This window comes from Taeniopygia guttata, chromosome 4 (genome assembly GCF_048771995.1).
Source record: "Taeniopygia guttata chromosome 4, bTaeGut7.mat, whole genome shotgun sequence".
Lineage (NCBI taxonomy): Eukaryota > Metazoa > Chordata > Aves > Passeriformes > Estrildidae > Taeniopygia > Taeniopygia guttata.
The window spans coordinates 16,687,545-16,703,480 of NC_133028.1; the positions used below are offsets into that span (position 1 = coordinate 16,687,545).

Genomic DNA, 15,936 nt, shown 5'->3' on the forward strand with positions numbered 1-15,936 from the left:
TTTTCCTTGCCTATCTTTACTACTGTAATTAATAATTTAGAAATAGTATAAAAAAATTGATTATATGCTGTCGTACAGATGAGAATATTTTCAAACACTTATGCTTGAATCAAGCACATTTTCAGGTTACTTGATCAAATAACATGACATGTTATGGCTTCATTAACTCTTAATTTAAAAAAATGCTGCTATCTTGCATACTCACACATATTTCACACATACTTCCATTTACTGCATTACTGGTTTGTCAATTTTCAAGGCTTTTCAAATATCTTTTTTTAAAGAGACTGGTTTTAATACTTTTTAAAGGATTTATTCTTTCTTTAATGATTTTTTCCATCCATATAATAGCATTCTTACCTAGTAAAACACCATAGTACTAAGTAAAGCATCACCTGAAATGTAAATTTTTGGAATGACGATTTACATAGATGATGTAATTTTTTCCCTACCTTGAGATATTATAATGCTGAAATAACAGTCGGACTTGAAGAAAATCCAGGTGGGCTATTATTGCTAATACTGAAGAGACATTTATTAGCAATCTTAGGACCTGTTTGTTTTTATTAACCAGGAAATGATGACAATAGCTGTTCTCCCCTGGCCCGCTGCCCTGCAGAATGTACTTGTCTGGACACAGTAGTTCGCTGCAGCAACAAAGGTCTAAAAGCTTTGCCTAAAGGCATCCCAAAAGATGTGACTGAACTGTAAGTGGCATGCTTTTTTTCCCTTTCATGAAAATTAATGTCAGATTTTTATTGTCAGTGTCAAGAATGAGGGGAAAAGAAAATGAAGAATTGAATTTAGTAGATGAGTTGAAATTTGTTAATCTACTGGTTTATAAAGACTTTCACATTATCTTGAGAAACCAGAGGTTGTTTGAATTAGCAATACTTTGTAAGTTCCAAACCACTCTTAAAAACTATCTGTTACTGAAAATCTTTAAAAAGGTATGTGTATAAAATTGTAATCACTCTCACATTTTATACCCCCAGCACTGAACCATTGTATAAGTGTGTGGATATCATGTTACAATGGGTTAAATTAAGGGCAGCGGTGAATCTGATTAATCTCTGGTCGCTGGTTAGAAAGGAATGAAGTTCAATTACATGAAAAAGCGAAAATAAAACAATAATATGAATGTGTTTTCATAACGAACATATTTTTTATAACTTTAAATCTTTTTATGTCTAAATCACGCTCCTTAATCCTCTAAATCAATGGCCTTCATCTTTGTTGAGGAGTTAAAAATACCCGGACAGTGCCTTTATGGTACTAATGTAGTAAACTAGGAAATCTGCTCTTGTGGATTTGTTGCATGTCTAATAAATTAGTCTTGTGAGTAAAGTGGCATCTGGTGTCTGTCTTGGCCACAGTGGTCATAAAGCAGTTGAGTTTAAAATCTCTCCTCTCACTGTTGAGGAGGAAAAGTGCCAGTAAAACTTCAACTCTGGATATGAGGAGAGCAGACTTCAGGCTGCTCAGGGAACTAGTAAGATGTCCATGGGAAATGCTTTGGAAAGTAATGAGGTGCATCAGTGCTGGTCGCTTTTTAAGTACCACCTCTTAAGAGCTAAAGAGGAAGCAATTAGAAAATGTCAGAAGCAGGTGAGGCAGAATGCCAGCTTGTCTAAGCAAGGATCTTCTGGCGCTAAGGCAAAAATAAAAAATGTACATCCATGTCGCCCTGTTCTTTTAAAAGTTTTCTATGCCTTCTAATGTTTACATATTTCTACTAGAGTTCTCACACAGTATTCATGTAAATAATGATTGCTTTACATTCGTCTTTGTAAGAAGAGAAAATTAATGAACTATTAGTTTAAGCAGTGTGGTTGGAGAGGTAGAAATTCCATCCTCCAATCCACTGTCACTTTTAAAATTCTATATATTGCAAGGTCAAAACCAAAACTTCCTCTTTTCCTTCTTTTACATCTTGAGTGAGTCATAAGTTACTTTGTGTCATAGTGCAACACATCCAGTGAGTGACATGGAAGGAATACAGAGGTGCTGCTTGTCACTGTAGGAAGAAAATTGGCCCAGTTAGAGCTGAAGCTGGCCGGTACTGCAGGGGACAATAAAAAGAGCTTTTTTGAATATCTTAATAGCAAAAGGCAGCCCAGAACACATTTTTCAATGAGTATGGTCACCTCACAAGCAGGGACATAGACAGAGCAGAGATGTTTAATGCTTTCTTCACTTAGATCTTCAGTACCAGTGATTGGCTCTGAGGGTCCCAATGCCCTGAGCTGGAGGACCATGACTGTGAGAATGATTAACACCCAGCCAACCCCAAACTTGCATAGGATTTGCTGCTTCTTCTGGCTTTCTCTAAGTCTATAGGGCCTGATGAAATTAATTCAAAAATACTCAAAGAGATGGCTGATGCCATTCCAAGGCATCAATGATTTGTCTGTTCTTGGTAATCTAGAGAGGTCCCAGTCAACTGGAAGCTGGCAAATGTCACAGTTTTTGAGAAGGACAAGAGGATTGACCGTGGTAACTACGAGCCAGTCCCTTTCACTTCAGTGTGAAGTAAAATTATGGTGGAGAAAGGTTCTTCTTCAGAGGGTGGTCAGACACTGGAGCAGGCCCCCCAGGGAACTGGTAACAGCACCAAGCCTACCGGAGTCCAAGAAGTGTTTGGAAAATGCTCTCAGACACATGGTGTTACTCTAGGGGCTGTCCTGAGCAGGGCCAGGAGTTGGACTCCATCCTGAGGTGCATTAGCACCTTGGGAGGCCACTTCCAGCGTATTGTGTTCACTTCTGGTCTCCACAGTTCAAAAAAGACAAGGAGTTACTAGAGAGGGTCCAGTGGAGGCACAAAAGGTGATTAGGGTCTGAGAATCTCTCCTCAGGTGAGGAGAGGCTGTGGGAGCTGGTTAGTCTGGAGAACACTGAGAGGGGATCCCATCAATACATGCAAATATTTCAAAGGCTGGTGTCAACAGAACAGTGCCCAGCAACCAGTCAAGGACTAATGGCCATAAACTAAGCCACAAGGAGCTGCACCTCAACATGAGGAAGAACTTCTTTGTATTGAGGGTGTCAGAGCACTGGAAAAAACTGCCCAGGGAGGTTGTGGAGTCTTCTCTGCAGACATTCAAAATCCACCTGGATGGGTTCCTGTGTGACCTGCTCTAGGTAACCCTGCCTTGTCATGGTGTTTGGACTGGATGATCTCCAGGGGTCCCTTGCAGTGATTCTGTGATCCTTCCAACTCAGGATATTCTGTGATGCACAGATTATGATAGTTTTGTGATATTGCAAAAATATTTGTTTTCATATAATGTAATCTTTTTCACATAGGCAGTTTTATAAAATCTGGGCTATTTTATCAATCTATTGAAACATTTCTTCTATGAGAAAAATTGTGAAGATTGCATTTTATGAAAGATACTATTTGAATATGCAGGGGGACAGTAAGATAGATACAAAAAAAGAGCTTGCTACCTCAGGTATTGTTTGAGGATATTAACTGAACAGGCTACCCTTAAGATCATACGAGAAAACTTTTATGCACTGAGAAACGGAAAATATGAACCTGAAAATTGAGATATTAGTTGGTTTTGATTCTTGATCAAATAGGTCACAATATTGAAATAAATAGAAATTATTTACAGGGAAAAAGTGCTGTTACATATGGCAGGTATTTAATAATGTTTCATAAGGACTGGTTAATGTAGTGCTTTTCAAGAAAACATCATAACTATGTTTCATAAGTAACTAAAAACTTCTACTCTTTTACGATTTGGTATTATATAGAAGATTCTGAGATGTCCACCATTAGTGTGGTGCTTAATAGCATCTGAAAGTCTTTAGTCACTGATAAATTGAAATTATTAAGATCTCAAATTAGCACACAGGTATATAAACCTATAACTTCATTACATTTTGAGTTTGGTGACTTTTTTTGTTTCCACAAAGAGAAGATGACTTTCTTGAATACAGTCTGGTATAAATACAATTTGGCAATATAAGGTCATCAATGCAATGTAAAACAAAGCAGCTAAAGAGAGATACTTTTGGAATTGCAAACAGAACTCTGTGACTGAAAATTCATTTGTGCACAATTTTGTATGCTTTAGTGTCTAAGCATGTAATTTAGCATATTTTTCAGAAGAATAATGGAGGTGGTTCCTGCTAACAGTTACACATTGATTGATTCTTCTTGCTTATTAGCATGCATAGCTCTTCTAAGATGTACTCTTCATGTATTTTATAAAATATCTTAATAGTTGCTTCATTTGAACAAGAAGGAATTTTTATGAGGCAAGTGGATACTTATGGTACTTCAGTTCTAATGAAGCTTAATAATATAACCTAATGTATCCGTTCATAAAAGAATTTCCTCAGAATACTTCTTTAAAAAATTTAAAACTTGGGGGTTTTTAAATAATTAATTACATTAATTTTAATAATTAATTACATAAGCCCACGCTCTATTCACTAGCCTTACTATAGTGTAAATATAAAGCTTGTTGTGAAAAATTTGGGATTTGGCAAGCAGCCCTAGAAAGTCCAAAGAAAAAAAAAGGAAGGAAGAAAGAAAGACAGCCTTTTGATTAGATGCAGGTAGGTTTTTTGTGAAGTTTAACAGTGTTTCAGCTTATCCACTTAGTCAAAACTGAAGTTTCCAAAGATACTACAGTATACGTAAAGAAATTAAGCTCAAAATAAAACTAAAAATGTCTCTATCAAAGACTGCTCTTAGCTCAAGCATGTTGCAAGTATTTGGATGGCAAAAATATCTTCTTTGTATAAGGATAATGAAGGTGTAGTTTCCACTTGGTTTCCAAGAAACATAAGTAATACCACCAACATTTTCCCCGGCTGAGAAACCAATGACCTTTAATCTTCTTGCCACTATCGACTTCATTTCAAAGCATCAGGTAAATCCAGCACTTCCTATAATCTCTAAACTACTTGCCCTGGTTACATGGAGAACCTCTCCACTAGTAGTTTGTTATGTCTGGCTGCACCCTGGAAGCTTTTTAGGCAAGGCTTGTTACCTTCCTCTCTCTGTAACGCCAATGCCAGTACAGTTTGATAGCTCCGAACCCATTAACTCTAAGGATGAGAAGGTCTCTTATTGAGAATTATGAGCATGGAAGAAGAGTGAGCAATATATAATACAGCAGCTGTGAACCTTCTGAGAGGGGGGAAAAATCTAACTTTTCTAGTGAAGGGTAATTGATTACTGTCTTCAGTCACTAACATTCTTCACAGGAATAGGAATGTAGCATGGTATACTGATGTATCATGAAATTTACAGGGATAAAATAAGAAAGGTGACCTGAACCAAGTGATCAGGCATGACAAACAATTTGCTGTTAGAGCTAAAACCAAACCTTGCTGTTTGTAGTGTAAAGGACTATCTGTGCAATGCCAGAGTCTGTTTCTTTTTATGATAGCTAAAAATCCACAATTAATGTGATTTGCGGAAGTGAGATTTACCTTTCCTCTGTAGATGTGTGGGAAATGGAGATGATAAAGACCTCATTTTGTAGAGTCATTTTGAAATAATAGAAACTATAATACAAGAGATGTTTTTTATTTTGTTACTTCATAATATGCATTATATATGATACAGTAGCATTTGAATCTTATGCTACAAATCCTCAGTTGTATCTCTAAAAAGCAAAATTTGTAAGCAAGTTTTCTCATAAAATGGAAGGGTGTACATTCATTTGCTATTAACTATCCTGTTGGATTCTGAGATTACTGGATGAAGATGCTCCTATTTTAATTAAATCCATAATGCTCTTTGTTTCATTTTTCTGGTTTAGTTATTTGGATGGAAATCAGTTTACCCTTGTTCCAAAAGAGCTTTCCAACTACAAGCATTTGACACTCATGTAAGTAGTCTTAAAGCAATGTTCTCTTCTAGAATTAAAAGCTAAACAAAATGCCCTACTCAATTATACCTGAATTTCTTTTAAGAAAAAGCCTGTAAAATGTATCATATCTTTCAGAAAATACCCAAACATATTTTATAACTGAGGATATTTTATTCTACTTATCACATCCTACATATAATATACATACCTTTTATCAGCATGTGTATTTTATGCCAGTGATTACATCACAAAATAACAAAGCAAAAACCATATTTGACCTCAAAAGATACATAAGGTCTTTTAAAGTCAGGGTAATTTTTTCTCCCACAGTATATGGTTTTCATGACCTAAGGAGAGAGCTTGTCTAAAATGCCTTGCTGCCAACTCTATTGCTGACTCACTATGTGATTTTAGGCAAAACAGTAGTTGCTCTAAAGTTTATTACCTCTGCCTCATGGATGGTTTGAATAAGATTTCTGTACCTTTTAAGTGTACAGTGAGGAAAACCAGGAAGACTGTAGATGTAAATGCCTGTAATCCCAGCTGTAATTCTATGGTTTTTGTTAGGACTATAAAAATTTATGCCAGTTGAGGCTGAGCTGTGTTACATTCTGAAAGTACTTTGTGGGTTCATTATAATCAGAATGAAGAGTGGAGGGGAGTAACAGAATCCCTTAAATTTGATGTTTCACTGGGTTTAGCACAATTCAAAAACAAGAACTTGATTTTCTTTATTTACCTCATGCTAGACAAAAAAAGTCACAGTCACAAATATTTAAAACCCATACTTTCAAAACTTTTTGAATTTTTCAAATAATACCAGGGAAAAAAAAAAAAAAAACCCTTGCAATATTTTCAAATCTATCCTGTGTAGATTTTGTAGGAAATCTTTGTGAATAGTTTAGGGAAGTTAAGAATTGATGAATGTTAGATAGAATGCAAATGAGTATTAACAGTCTCCATTTATGAGACCTGCAAGGTACATTATTTTAAAGTCTTCTGTGCATTTACTCATACTGCTGTTATGTAGTTGAGAATGTTCCTCAGCTGTGTTTGGAAAAAGAAACCACTGTGCATAATCCTGTGGTCAAAAAGAGAAGTCTCCTGAGTTCCAGATTAACAAAGAAAGTTGTTTATTTTTATATTTTTCTTTCTCTTTTGAAAGTATTTCTCTGTTATAATTGCATAATATGTTCATTATGAGTCAGTTATCTTTAATGCTTTCATGAAAATTTCAAGTTGGGAAATACGTGTATTGCATAGCTATTCAACAGTGCTCTTAATACATCAAGGTTCCCTCAAAAAACAAGGGCACTATTTCACCACAAAATACATGAAAAAATACTGAAATAGTCAACATAAAATATGAAGTAAAGCAGAATATGAGAATAAAGAACAGACAGTATTCACATATAATGCAGCATCTTTGAAGCTACCAGCATACCAGTACAGCTTCTGTCATAATTGTGTTTAAGATTTTATTCATTAGAATTTTGAACAAAGAAGACATTAGGGCTTTTCCTGCAAATCTAAGTTCTTTATAATAATAGCTCTGGGCTTTGATGTCTTCATCATGTAAGTGTTAAGTAGAGTATTAAATGATATTTACTTAGGTGTCATTAGGGACATGACTAGAATGACTTCCATTTTAAAACATTACTTTCATTTTTGTGCTTGAGTTCATGAAGGATTACATTATTAACTTGGTAGCATGATGAACATTGCTATTGTATTAGAATGCATTGCGCTGCTTTTTCATCTGTCGTGAAATGGAAATGCTTTTTATTCATCATGCTTGCTGGGCTTGTATATGGCATGTGAAAATAAAAAGAGGTGCTGCTTTAAATAGCTATATCAATGATAATACTACTTCTACTAATGAAAATGTGTCTGTTTAACTTACAGTGTTTTGGGACTAGGGCAGTCATTTTAAGGTCTGAATTTCTGAATTTATTTTTTAGAGATTTAAGTAACAACAGAATCAGCACTCTTTCTAATCAGAGCTTCAGCAACATGACTCAGCTGCTCACCTTGTAAGTTTAACAGTGACTCTTTGGAAGCATTACAGTGGGGTTTTTTGTCTTGGAAAGAAAGGGTGTTTAGTTGATATTAAAACTTGCTTGGTTTGGAGGCTGTAAAATAACTTGTTTCCTAACGAGCTACATGTGCAAAAGCTGATTTTGGTCATGCTCTGCATAGTTTACTGAATAACTGATTCACTTGCTAACAGCATTTTTGTGTATTTTCAGAATTCTTAGTTACAACCGCCTAAGATGTATTCCTGCACGGACTTTTGATGGGTTGAAATCACTTAGGTTGCTGTAAGTATCATTTTTTAATCATTGCTATTTTCCATAATTTTATTTGTGTACAGAAGATAGCAGAACCATAGGAAGCTGGCAGATTATAAAACCTATCAAACATTTCAGAAGTGATAATTATGTAGCCTTAAAAATCTAAGACATGCACTTTTTACTTTTCTGATTTTTAATGTTAGCTCTATTTCTTTTTTTTTGTATTATATTCTTCCCTGTTGTAAGCATTAAAGTCTAGCAAAAATGCCATATGCATACATTCCTTCAGTATACTTCAGGGGTGTTTGCAGTTGAATTTTGAATATTTTTGTTCCAACAGTAAATTTCTTTGTCTTTTTTATTTAATGTAGGAGTATTTCGAAAGCCATGATGTCATGATTAAGTATTGAAAATCAGTAACTTTACTTTTTGGTTGCAAGGAAACTTTCCATTTTACCACTAGGAAAAACATAGTTGACAGGGCACAAAAATGGACACAGGAAAATAAAGAACAGTCAGTGTCATTTACAGTTTCAGTTAGTCATTATGAAGACAGCCTGTAAAAAATTATTTTCAAAAGTCCACAGTAGAACATGCAATTTTTGCCTCCATGTGTGTCATTTAAAACCATTTAAATACTTGGTTGGACTAAATACCTAAAGCTTAGCATTATTTAAGTGTGCTTTCATAACTTCGGTTATTCAATAACAATATGGATAATTTCAAGAACTGTAATTCTATACGTGTTAGATATTCATGTAAATGACTTAATTTATAGAAAATGAGAGATACTTTTCACAGAACTACAGAATGAGCTCTGTTGAAAGGGACCCACAAGGATCATTAGGTCCAACTCCTGGCCCTGCAAAGCATCATCCCCAAGAGTCACACCATGTGCCTGAGAGCATTGCCCAAATGCTTCTTGAGCTCCACCAGACATGGTGCTGTGATCCCTGGGGAGCCTGTTCCAGTGCCCAACCAACCTCTGGTGTTTGGGTAAAGAATCTTTTCCTATTATCCAATCTCAGCATCTCCTAACTCAGCTTCATTTCCTTGGGTACTGCCACTGGTCACCAGAGAGAAGAGATCTGTGCTTGCCCCTTCTCTTCCTCTCATGAGGAAGTTACAGACTGCAATGAGGTCTCCCCTCAGTCTCCTCCAGGCTGAACAGACCAAGTGACCTCAGCCACTGTTCATACAGCTTCCTCTGAAGGCCCTTCACACCACCATTGGTCTTCTCTGGACACTGTATTAGCTTTCCATCTTTCTTATACTGTGGCACCCAAAACTGCAATTTTCAAGATGAGGCTGCCTCAGCTCAGAGCAGGACAATGCCCTCCCTTGCCCAGCTGGCCATGCTGTGCCTGATGCCCCTAGGACAGGAATGGCTCTCCTGGCTGCCAGGGCACTGCTGGCTCATGTTCAACTTCCCACTGACTAGGATGCCCAGGTGCTTTTCCTGGCACTGCTTTCCAGCATCTCATTCCTTAGTTTGAACCTACATCCAGGATTGCCCCCTGCCAGATGCAGAATCCAGCACCTGCCCCTGTTGAACTTCATGTGGTTGGTGAAACCAGCAGGTTTTTTACGAAAGAAATATCAGTACCGGTAGTGATGCTTAATGAAGTCTTTCATTTTATATCTCTACTATCAAATTTTGACAAAAATTTTAATACTTTTATTAACAGTCAATGTTTGTATGTTCTATGAATCCACGAAAGATTAAACAGATCATATGAACATCATTAATGCAAATTTCAGGGAGATTCTGAAAAAATCAGAAACTCTTCTGCTATCTCTAAATCAAATCATTACTTTGTATAACTGTGCTTATTTTTCAATTTTAAAATAATTACATTACTTGAATTTCTTATGAAGACCCAGGGTGAAAAAAATCAAATGCCAAGTAGGCTGCCAGTTAGAGCTTATTAAAAAAAAGAGACCACAAACAGTTGGAAACACTGAGGAACTAGAAGAAAAAAATATGTGAAAAGATGAAAACTGTTGAAAGAAGATGAAATTTGCCAATTTAATCTGATGTTTTTTTTATGCATTGATATTATTGTGTTTCTTTTCTCTTTAAGGTCTTTACATGGCAATGATATTTCTGTTGTTCCTGAAGGAGCCTTTAATGATCTTTCAGCATTATCACACCTGTGAGTATTCAGCTGGTATACTGTAGTGTTTTTTGGGTTTTTTTTTATTACGCTTAGCCAATTTCATAGAGCCAAACAAAGACATAATGTGAAGAAGTTCTCTGGAAGAAGCTTGTGCTTGTGTAGAGGATGGCCACTGGTCAGAGAGCTGGCAGCAGCTCAGCAGAAAAATCCTGGACCTGCTGCTTGGGCTGCAATTTGAACTTGTCTGCCCTGTGTCCTTATGGCAATGAAGGCTAAAGACACTTTGGGCTAAATTTGGGACTGAGAATACTGATCACTCCTTTCTGCTTGGCCCTCCTAGGGCCACATCTGGACTGTATGTCCAGTTTCTCCCTTAAAACACAGAAGTTTGTGAACTACAGCAAATCGAGTGTAGGGGCAAGCAGGACTGGGAGGTGGCTAGATTGTATGAGCTGTTAGGAGAAGCTACAGGAACTGGGCTTATCCAGCCTGAAGAAAGGGCTGCCAAGGAGAGACCTAAAACTCTTCAAGTCTCTAGTGATTACAGCAGTGGTGGAGACTCAGAGGTGCACAGTGAAGAATGAGAGTAAAGCATCAAAACCTGCAACAAGGGAAATTCGATTGAACATAATGAAAAATTCTTCACTGTGAGGATGATTCAGCCAAGTTGCCCAAATAAGCCGGAGAATCTCCATCCCTGGAGATTTTCAGAGCTCGGTTGGAAACAGCCCTGAGCAGCCATGACTGCCAAAGGTAGCCCTGCTTTGTGCAGGGGGTGAGAATAGATGAAAACTATTCTATTATTCTCTCAGTGTCTTTTTAAGTTGAAACTAAAGACATCACACCTGATTTCAGAACATAATTTGAGGCAGTAGTTTTCCAGTTTTTAATTTTCATTGGGAACCTAAATTAGAGCAACTCTGCAAACCTTGTCATGTTTATGGTAATTAAGACTTTGAGGAGTATGTTGACTAGTGCCTTTAGATATATCTGGGGTCTTAAGTTTCTGAGTAGCAGAAGTTGTTAAAAACTTAATTATCTTTTTCTCATTCAGTATTGGACATTTACATTTAGCTCTCAGAAATTTCATACTGATTAAGCTTTCAGTCATTGATAATTCACTCAAATTCTACTATTAAACCAATTTATCTGCATGAAATATCAGTAAAACTTGGAAAGATTTGATTGGCTTTTTTCTTTATGGATACCAGTTATCCTTGTTAATGTTTTGATTTTAGCAGAACAATTGTGTTAGTTCGGGCTGACATCCACTTTTGCAAATACAGAATGGACAAATTCTAGGTGTTTTGTCTTGCATGGGAAGTTCCTTTTTTTCCTGCTCTGACTTAAGCCTGAGTGAACAAATATGTATATTTTCTTGAGTACATCTTGAATATATTAAAAAGTTAATATGAGAGGGCTTTCTGCTCAGTGGGGCAGAAGAGAGTGTTTCAGCTCTGATAGTTCCTACTGCCTTTGCTTCCTAAAGACTTTCTTGTATCTCTTGAAGACCCACTGATTCAAAGCTGTGGAAAGTATTGAAGCATCTGGAGGAGGATGTTCTAATACAGCCATCTGATAGTGTTTGCACATGTTGAGATTATTTGCTAAAAGTTACGTGATTACTGTATTTCTTGAAAGGAACATGAGTTCATCTTTACAGAAAAGCACAAGGCTTCAATCCTCCAAATTAACTACACAATATCTCATTGTTTTCAGAGTTTTAAGAGTGCTTCCAGTTTCTAGCAGAGAAAATAAACACTTAAAAATCTGTTACAGAATATAATTCTGAAAATCTCTAGTTAATTTTTTTAATAAAAAAAATCACAAGGATCATCATTTAAAGAAATGGATTTGCTTTCATAATGAAGCAGTTCTTATGTAACTACCACAAAGCTAGGATAATTTGGTTTTATTTACTTATGCAGCAGAAAACTCTTAAAGAATTCTGCACAGATTTGTGACTTCAGTGAGACAGCTCCAAAGAGGAAATAATTAAATCCAATTTGGAAGCTTAGAAACAGATGGTTTGTACTAGCTTGAGAGACATAAATTGAAAAGGAAAAATATCAGGGCAGAATTCTGTGGAATTTTCTTGACTGCTTCAGAAGAAATACTTTATTCTTGTTATCTTGTTAAATTGCCCAGTATTAGTTTCACTCTGCTGGTGCAGCCAATCTTCACCATTACAAACCAACAGTAAAATAGAGCTAGTTGGTATTAGCTCACCAAAATTCACACATAGTTTTGTTAAGAATATCTACATTTCTGGACTGTGTTTCTACTAAAACTAATACTTCTTGATCTAGAACCCAAATTCAAACACTTAGTGCTGTACCAGGCATTTTTGTCATGGGGGAGCAGGTTTCTGTCTTGAACAGTTTTTGCCACCCGTTTTCTGGCTTTTTTAAAAAGCAGACATTTAAAACTTGATTCCCTTTTTCATTTGTCTTTTTTCCATAGGGCTATTGGCGCAAATCCTCTTTATTGTGATTGTAATATGCAGTGGCTATCTGACTGGGTAAAATCAGAATACAAAGAACCTGGTATTGCACGTTGTGCTGGTCCTGGAGAAATGGCAGATAAACTTCTTCTCACAACTCCTTCTAAGAAATTTACTTGCCAAGGTACTGTTGGTTTTGTTCTCTTCAAAGTGTCAATGTTTAATTTTTACAAATAGCTGAGCTGTGAATTAAGAGTCTTTTGTACTCAAAATACATTTATTACAGTATCTTAATGACTCAGCCTTGTCATTATTATTACTCATGCTTAAGGATATAGCCATTGGTTCCATTAAGGAAATGTATTTATTTTAAAGATTTTAATTCCTATCTCTTTTAAAATAAGTAGAGAAAAAAGTCTTTGGGCTTGTAGTACAGTATTCCTCATGATGTACATAGTACATCAAAGTACAGGATGTACACGTGTACTGCCTTGTACTGCCTCAGTCATGAATAGAGTTTAAACATGTACACTTCCCTCAGCATTTTTCCTGCAAGCTGTTCACCATAAAAACTAAATACATCAGTAATCCTTGCAGTCTGCTATTAAATGTATAATATGTCTCTGATATTTCAGAAGAAAGCACGAACCAAACCAGACCAAAAACTAACCAAGATAAAGGTAGATAAGGAATGTGATAACCACTATAGAGGTCTTGATCTCAAATGTTGCAAAACGGGCAATGTCTCAGGGCATTTCACTTCATGTTGGTACCAGTGTTGCTGGCATTTATATCACAACTTATATTATTGTCTATTACTTCCTAGGTTCTTTTTCTGAACTGTACTACTGCTTTTTAGAAAAGTACCCTTTTACTTACATCAAGCGAGAACTTGGTTTGTTTGCTGTTAAATCTTCCCCTATTCCCCTGATTCATCCATTCTTAAATATCTTGAAAACACAAAAGGCTTCCATGTGTCTTTATTTTTCATGGTCCTGATTTAAAAACATTGAAACGCCAATTAAAAAAATATATATGTGTTCTTATATTTGTAAGCCATTACTAAACTCATTGTGATTTCTGAGGCATCAGATGAATATGATCTTTAGTCTTCTCAGTGCCTAGGTAATCCTGAAGCTGTTTTGACTTATTCATCTTTTAATGTATCTTCAAAAGTGAACTTTATCCCTTTGTCATTTTGTTCTTAAAAATGCAAAGCAGTGGGACTTTGTCAGAGTTTGTCTTATCCAAAATTGTTCTTGAATGCATATTCAATCTATTCAGTCTTTTCTCTTTAGACTTCCTGTCAAAAAGTTGGGTTTTTTTTAATATAAATACCACTGGAAGCTATCTTGTTACTTGTGATGCCAGTGAAATTTTTCCCTCTGAATCCTTCTTAAAGCAGTACATCTCTGCGGTCATGCCAGTGTTCATTGCATATGACACTCATCTGTTGCTAAGTCTCTTAGCCTCATTTTAGATAGGGCATTTGCTGGCCAGTCTGATCATTTTCTTTACCAGTGTCCACTGAACAGTATTGCAGATATGCTGTCTTAGGAATACAAGTGAAAGAATATTTGCATGGATTTGAGGAACCTGTTTAGTTATTTTCCAGCTTTGTCAGTTTTACACACTGTATCACATCTGTCTACAATTATTGTTATGTTTCTGTCAGACAATCCAGAAATTATGTCTTACTCCCTCTTGCCCATCAGAAAAGATCCTTTATATTTTGTGCAGGGTAAGAGCTGTGTATTTGTTTCACTTCCAAGAATGGAGATCTGGTGTTATGGATACTTTTGAAAGAAAATAATTTTCCTGCCACTGTTCTATGAAGATGCTCATAATTACAGATTGCAAATCAGCAGCTTTTCAATGACATGATGGCCCTGTAAGGCACTTAAAGTCTATTGATCAAAGATAAGTAATTTTATCTTTTGCCTAAAAGTGAACTGCTGAATAATAGAAATTAGGAAGATCCTATGTTCCTATTAGAACCAAAATTTTTGCCTATGAATAAAAGGGCTGTTTTCAGAATATCTGTTGATGGTCTGCTACTGTATATGCATTTACAAAAGAGTAATGTGTAATTCCCTCTTACCACTATCCATGCATTCAACTGATAATGAATTGGGTGCTTGCATTTTACCTACATAATGAATAGTTCCCTGTGAAAATGGCATTTTACAATGAAGTCTCATCTCAGTCGAAAAGCTTGACAAAAATCACTTTACCTTACTCTAATTTTATGAATTCTTTTACTGCAGGAATCATCCATTAATATTTTCTTCTTCCCGTTGTTTTTTTTATCTATGTGGGAGGGTTTTTTCTTTCCTTTTTTTAATGTGGCCTCTAACAGCTTCTCAATGTTTTACTTTTACCTCTTTATCATCCTTGCCCTGCTTCTAGAGATTCCAGGGCCTTGTGGTTTTCTGATACCAGGTAAGGTTATAAGCAGATCTGGAATGGGTGATCTGCTTAAGAACAGACCTTCTGACCTTCCTTTTGTGTACCTCAAGCAGGCTTCTTTCCTAAGACATGCATGCATACTGTTCGTTTTCCCCCGTGATGAATTTACAGATGATTATTCATGATATATCATTAGTATATTGTATGAGCAGTTTTTTAATTCAAAAGTTTGGGTTTAAAAGCTGAGTTATCTAACTGAAATTATTACTTCCGTTGCCTTGTACTAAAACTGGTGATGTCATTAGCAGTGTAAATACTGCTTTAGAGGCCACATGCAAGAGAGCCAAGAGCTCAAAGTTTTTCCTGCAACAGGTTTCTTTTGAAGCTGGTTTGAGACTGATTGTGTCATGTTTTTTCTTAAAACATCTTAGCTATGTGTATATATCTATGTCAATAAAATACTGTCAGTTTTTTCTCGGTTTACAAAAGAATTTTTTTCTCAGAGCTTACTCAAGAACATAGATGTCTACAATTTGAAAAACTAAACTAACCAAAAGGTTATAAACCAAATTATTTTTGATATACAAATCTTTTAACACATGCAAGCATTAAGAAAAAAGGAGCAGTATAGTGAAAATTAAAATAGGTTCCAAAACTACCTTTACATTTTTTTGATCTTACAACTGAAGAATGATAAATCAAAATATTAATTCATATTTGGCACTGCATATATATTTGTTTGAAATAAATAAAGTACAAAATCTGATAATGTTGCTTACTCTTTTTTTGAGACTTGAGTTCCCATTTTCTGTCTTTGTTTTGGAAGTGAAA

General features: G+C 35.8%; 1 protein-coding gene across 7 annotated transcripts in view; it reads left to right on the forward strand.

The window, feature by feature from the left end:
- SLIT2 (slit guidance ligand 2) overlaps positions 1 to 15,936 on the forward strand; it is a 260,737-nt gene that overhangs the window by 208,704 nt on the left and 36,097 nt on the right. For all 7 annotated transcript variants that reach the window (XM_030270822.4, XM_030270827.4, XM_030270826.4 and 4 more), the window contains 6 exons: positions 575 to 707; positions 5,789 to 5,857; positions 7,801 to 7,872; positions 8,089 to 8,160; positions 10,218 to 10,289; positions 12,717 to 12,880. In XM_030270822.4, the coding sequence (XP_030126682.4) occupies positions 575 to 707; positions 5,789 to 5,857; positions 7,801 to 7,872; positions 8,089 to 8,160; positions 10,218 to 10,289; positions 12,717 to 12,880 (582 nt within the window). The remainder of the gene's footprint in view (positions 1 to 574; positions 708 to 5,788; positions 5,858 to 7,800; positions 7,873 to 8,088; positions 8,161 to 10,217; positions 10,290 to 12,716; positions 12,881 to 15,936) is intronic.